This window comes from Cebus imitator, unplaced genomic scaffold (assembly GCF_001604975.1).
Source record: "Cebus imitator isolate Cc_AM_T3 unplaced genomic scaffold, Cebus_imitator-1.0 Scaffold272, whole genome shotgun sequence".
In the NCBI taxonomy this organism is placed as follows: Eukaryota; Metazoa; Chordata; class Mammalia; order Primates; family Cebidae; genus Cebus; species Cebus imitator.
Genome location: NW_016107587.1, coordinates 1,669,381 through 1,675,380, shown reverse-complemented (window position 1 = coordinate 1,675,380; position 6,000 = coordinate 1,669,381). Strand labels below are relative to the sequence as shown.

Here is a 6,000-nt window from a genome sequence, read left to right as displayed (position 1 = left end):
TCGATGGGCATATGGGTTGGTTCCAGGTCTTTGCTATTGTAAACAGTGCCAAAATGAACATATGTGTGCATGTGTCTTTATAATAGAATGATTTATAATCCTTTGGATATATACCCAGTAATGGGATTGCTGGGTCAAATGGAATTTCTATTTCTAGGTCCTTGAGAAATCGCCACACTTCTGCACAGCAAAAGAAACAGTCATTAGAGTGAAACGGCAACCAACAGAATGGGAAAAAATTTTTGCAGTTTACCCGTCTGACAAAGGGCTGATACCCAGAATTTACAAAGAACTAAAACAGATTTACAAGGAATAAAACTAACAAGCCCATTCAAAAGTGGGCAAAGGATATGAACAGATACTTTACAAAAGAAGACATACACAAGGCCAATAATGATTTCTAAGTCCCAACCACTCCTGACACCCTCAAGTGGGTCCTTTGCAGAATTGCAGGGATGTCTGTAGGTATAGTGCTGGTTCCTGGACCTTTGAAAGGGTGATTCTCAGTGCCAGTCTGAGGGCTGCGGGTTGAGAAATTTCAGTCATCTCTGCCCAGTGGCCTTCTCTTGTCCTCCCCACTTTAATCTCTTTTGCCTCCCGCTTCCTTTTACAAGTGTTTTCCTAGTCTGGCAGGGCAAGTATTATGTGATAAAAGTCTAAATAAAGACCTGGACTCAGAAAGGAGGAAACTGCTCTCTACCCAAATCCTATTATAACTCTGAGATTTCCCTGCTGCTCTGGAATTTACCCGCTCTCTTTCTCTGGCACACACACAAATTAACATTTAATCAAGGATTTTTAATGTATTTTTCCACTATAAACATTTCTCATGTTAATGATAGTTCCTAATCTGGTCTTAAGGACAAATTGAGGTACTTTTGAGATAATAACTAGAAAAAGAACATAAAACCTGCTCATTATTACAGGGGAAATTCATCTTGAATTACATCAGTTTCTATAATCTGATAATTTTATTGTTTCCCAGGCAAATCTCACATCTGGTTGAGGCAGGAGAGTTTGAATCATGGTTCACAGGTTTCAGAGGTCATTTTTAGCCTTTAATATGAGGCCTCAGCAGAGAAGTAATTTCTTGTTGTGCTTCTGAAATTCTGATCCACTCAAGTTGAACGCAAGATTTAAAAGGCAAGATTTCTGGCTGGGCATGGTGGTTCAGGTCTGTAATCCCATACTTTGGAAGGCCAAAGTGGGAGGATCACTTAAGTCCAGGAGTTCAAGATCAGCCTGGGCGATATAGCGAGATCCTCTCTTCACATCTTTTTTTAAAGCAAAGCAAAACAAAACAGTTGAGGTTTCTGTTGAGTGTGTGTAGCAACCATCTATAGCAGAAGGTCATCTGAGCCAGTGCTCAGTTCTCTGGGCTTCAGACCTGGCTTTGCTGCAAACAGTCTGCTTGCTTTTAGCAAATTCACTTTGATTGTCTGGGCCACATTTCCTCATCTCTAACCGGCTGACTTGAAAGTCGTTGAATTGATTTTATTCATCAATAAATGCTGAAACTGCTCTGACTTAATGATAGGTTGTGAGAATTAAGTGATAATATTTGTGGAAGAGATTTACTGTAACTCTTTGTCATGTAAGCTTTGTTATTCTTTCATGGTGGATTTATATGTTGATAACTTAATTCATTTTCACAGTGTTCTCTAATTTGTAAAATAAAGGCATGGAATTAAAAACTAAAACATTCCCTATAATCATCTCTGTCTCCTCCTCATGCAGAGATCATGTCTGTTCGGTTCACTGATGTATTTTTTCCCAGCACCGTGCACAGGGCATGCTGTATAATATGTGTTAAATAAATGAAAAAAAAGGGGGCTTATAAACACAAAATGGCTGAGCTTTCAGATAATACAGAGAATGAAAACAATTTTCTAATTTTAAACTTGTGAAGATTTTAAAAATAATGATTTCTCTTTTGAATAAGTGTCAGGTAAAATGGGCTCTCAGCGGTAGATGGTGGGAGTATAAATTGGCACAAGCTTAATTGAAAATAATTTGGTATCAAGAATCTTAAAAATGCCAAGGAAACTTATTCTTGTTAAAAAGTTTCACTTGCAGTATTTATTGTGTTTAAAGTTTGTCTAGGTTCCAAACTGCAGCTGACCCCAAGAAAATCAACAACCTGGTCTTTTTAAAAGAGATGCAAGACCTGGCTGAGGAAATTTATGGAATTATGGACAAGGCAAAAAACTTACAAAGACGTTGGGTAGAACAAACTAATACTCCAGGCAAGTAAATCTTTCATAACTGTGACACTACCTACCTGGACACAGCTTAGGGAGAGCTGTGGAGGATGTGAGAGCCCAGAATGTTTAAAAAATGCTTAAAACCTTCCTGTGCTAAATTCTCATTGTAATTGTTTGATGGATGAAGCCAGCACTTGCAGATGGTTGTGGAGGGTGAAGAAGGATTCTCCCTCCTTGACCCCCTGGGAAGGTACCTTGTGCAGTGCACACACCGTACAACCTTTCGAGGGCTGCAGCCCATCCTGACTTTGTCTCCACAGTTACGTTCTCACCACTCTGCCTACTCCATCATGTTCTTTGGCTGTTGTCTTCCTTTCTTGCTTTTCCTTATTCTGTTTTTAAAATATGTCCCCACCTTCCCCAAACACACTCACACACACACTCCCAATTCATTTCCTCCTTCTTGTAGATTTGGATTGGTCTTTTCCATGTTACAAACCTTTTGGATTATTGGGGTAGATTATTCCCTAAACAAAGGTAATTTCTGTTCACTATAAAGAATATCCACATTATAAATGGCTTTATTTATAAATCTACAGTAGGGAAAGTTAGGATGGATGTAGATCTTAGAGAGTTTGGCTTACAAATGGAGAAGTTTGCACCTCAGAAATAGGCAGCCAGTTGCCTCTCTTCACATCTGAGTCATTGCCTAGTATAATATTTGTTAATAAATGAGGGGCATTCGTTAAATTTGAAATTTAAATAACAAAAGTTTGTTAATATATGTATGTCCCAAATGTTACATGCTTTGGTAAAAATAATTTATTTTTTAACCTGAAATTGAAATTTAACTGGATGTGCTCTGTTTTAAATTTGCTAAATCTGGTAATCCTAAGTACACAGCTCCAAATTTTCTTCCTATGTATTTTTTTCTTTCTTCATGGAGCGTATACAAAAACATGAAATAAAGAGTTTGGCAGAAAAATGAAGAATGAACTCCCCAGAGCAGATGGCATTATGTGTTATTTTTAGGAGACAGAATAGCACCTTTGTCCAGAGTGGGGCAGGACTGGCCATGGCCTCCCTGAAGGCTGATGTCACAATGGTCCCAAAATGCGTCAACAATAGACCAGAATGGTTTCAAACGCCAAACGATGGTGGTCTTATGTTACACTCTATTATGGGGTCATTCTACTTTTATAAAATTTGATTTTCAAATGAGGTTTTTAACATGCTATTGAAAGAAGAATTAAATTTTTTTGAGATGAAGTCGCCACTTTATTTCTAGTTTTCTATTATTTGAACCATTTTCTATGGTATATGTAGTTAAAAATAATCTGAAAAATTATAATTTCACTTTTTTTCTCTTCAAGTTTTTCCTTTATTTATTTTTTTTTCCATGCTGTTCTTGGTAAACAATATAATATTTTCTTTTTTTAAAAAAACTTTCATGGCCGGGCACGGTGGCTCAAGCCTGTAATCCCAGCACTTTGGGAGGCCGAGGCGGGTGGATCACGAGGTCAAGAGATCGAGACCATCCTGGTCAACATGGTGAAACCCCGTCTCTACTAAAAACTACAAAAAATTAGCTGGGCATGGTGGCGCGTGCCTGTAATCCCAGCTACTCAGGAGGCTGAGGCAGGAGAATTGCCTGAACCCAGGAGGCGGAGGTTGCGGTGAGCGGAGATCGCGCCATTGCACTCCAGCCTGGGTAACAAGAGCGAAACTCTGTCTCAAAAAAAAAAACAAAAAACTTTCATTTATTTCCTCTCTCCTAGCCTGAATTTTTGCAATGCCTGGTGAAATTGGATACTAATAGAATAATACAATACCTTTGGCAAATTGTTGAAATTTGGTTTACCAGTTACATTTTTTCCATAAATATACATACTTGCATTTGGAAATCTACGGTGATAGCTTTATTCAGAAAAATCTTATGAGGATAGATTTATTCTTCAATTTTGGTATATTGGCTTTTGGGCCAGGGCTCTTGGATACTCCATTTGACTTTAGAATTAAAGTAGGTATTTAGCATGTACTTTGTCATTGATGATTGAACTAATATCTCTTAAATCTTCTTTATCATAGATTCTTCTTATGGTTCCAGTTTTTTTACAGTAAGTATCTTAAGAAGAGTCTGAAAATTAGTCTGCAAAGACACAATAGTTAAGTTCACAACACTGTTTTTAAGTTTAATTTACATTTTCAAACAATTATTTCTAATGACTTGAGTTGTATAACAATTGTGTAGAAGCTGGATTTGAGAGAGCCAAGATCTTTGTAGAGAGGGACTGAAAGATAAGTTTTAATTTTCTGAAGAAAGGCTCTGGTCTGTGAAAAACAGGGGTGAAACCTGAGGCCAGCAGGTGGTGGACGATTCACAGGGTTGCTTTGTAAGATGGGTACAGAATTTATCTGATCCCAGGGAAGGTCTGAGATTTGTGCTTGGCACGTAAGCAGTGATTCCCTTGAAACACGAAGACCTCAGTTAAAGCACTAGTTACCAACAGGGGATGATTTTGCCCTCCATCGTATATTTGTCAGTGTCTGGACACATTTTTGGTTATCACAACTGTGGACAGGTGTGGAGGGTAATATTAGTCTCTAGTGTGCTGAGGCCAGAGGTGTCACTAAGAATCTTAAAAAGCACAAGACAGCTTCTACAACAAAGAATTATCTGACCCAGTAGAATTATCTGTCTCAGTAGTCTGGTTGAGAAACCTCAAGTTAAGGGGCAACCTTGATAGTATTAAAAATTCTTTGTTGCTCATATTGCAGCAGCAGACACTGACTGACTGTACAGGCATTTGTAGTAACATTGCACTAACAGAAGCACATGTGCCTGTATCTGTTTAATTCTAGGAAAGATTTAGACAGCTCAAAAAAACACATGCCATAAAACCATGAGAACAGGGGCCAGCTAATGAATAGCAGGAATGTCAGTGTATCCATTAAATAATTACACTGGCAAGGAGTATTGAACGCTCAACGTGGAGCTTTCTGATGCGCCAGGTCAAAAGGAAAATGTGGGATACACACATTCAAAGTCTTACAAATAATGAAGTAAAAATAGAATAAAGCATCATTTTAATGAATAAGTTAGCATTTAGAAAGAAATAATACCTGATGCTTGTGATGTTATAACTTACTGATATAATCTCATATGGTTTGTGACAATATAAAATGGATATAATAATTTTTCGAAAAGCAACTTGGTATTTTTGTCTCGTAATTGTTCTGAAAATTAATCTTACATATAATAGAAATAAAAAGCTGTATAAAATATTCATTGATAATGATGGATAATTTGAATTTCCCAAAGTAAGATAAATTGTTACTGATTGCCTTCTTAGTAGAGTCACTTAATAGTAAGTATGTTATGTGGAAAATGAGTATGTTATTGGGTCAAGTGTAAAAAGCAGAGGAGAGCATCATATCCGTCATATGTTTGTGATGTGAAAACATTTCGGTACAAGGAGTTGAAGCAAAGTGGCTACAGGAAAGCAGTTCCATTTGTTACAATGAAAGAATTCTAGGTCCCTTTTTTATTAAACAATTCTTATAAAGATGTTATACTGTTTTGTTTTCACTGAGAGTGAAATGGCTATCTGAATAATCTGAGCAGAGGAATGGTGGGACTTGATTTATGTTTTTGGAGAATTTCTTTGGATATAATTCTTATAAAGATGTTATACTGTTTGGTTTTCACTGAGAGTGAAATGGCTATCTGAATAATCTGAGCAGAGGAATGGTGGGACTTGATTTATGTTTTTGGAGGATTTCTTTGGATGTTGTG

The 6,000-nt window shown here is 37.2% G+C and overlaps 1 protein-coding gene across 1 annotated transcript in view; it reads left to right on the top strand.

Moving 5' to 3' along the window:
• ABCA13 (ATP binding cassette subfamily A member 13) overlaps window positions 1–6,000 on the top strand; it is a 424,215-nt gene that overhangs the window by 44,589 nt on the left and 373,626 nt on the right. The window contains 2 exon segments of the mRNA XM_017500828.2: window positions 2,095–2,246; window positions 4,293–4,321. Coding sequence (XP_017356317.1) covers window positions 2,095–2,246; window positions 4,293–4,321 — 181 coding nt within the window.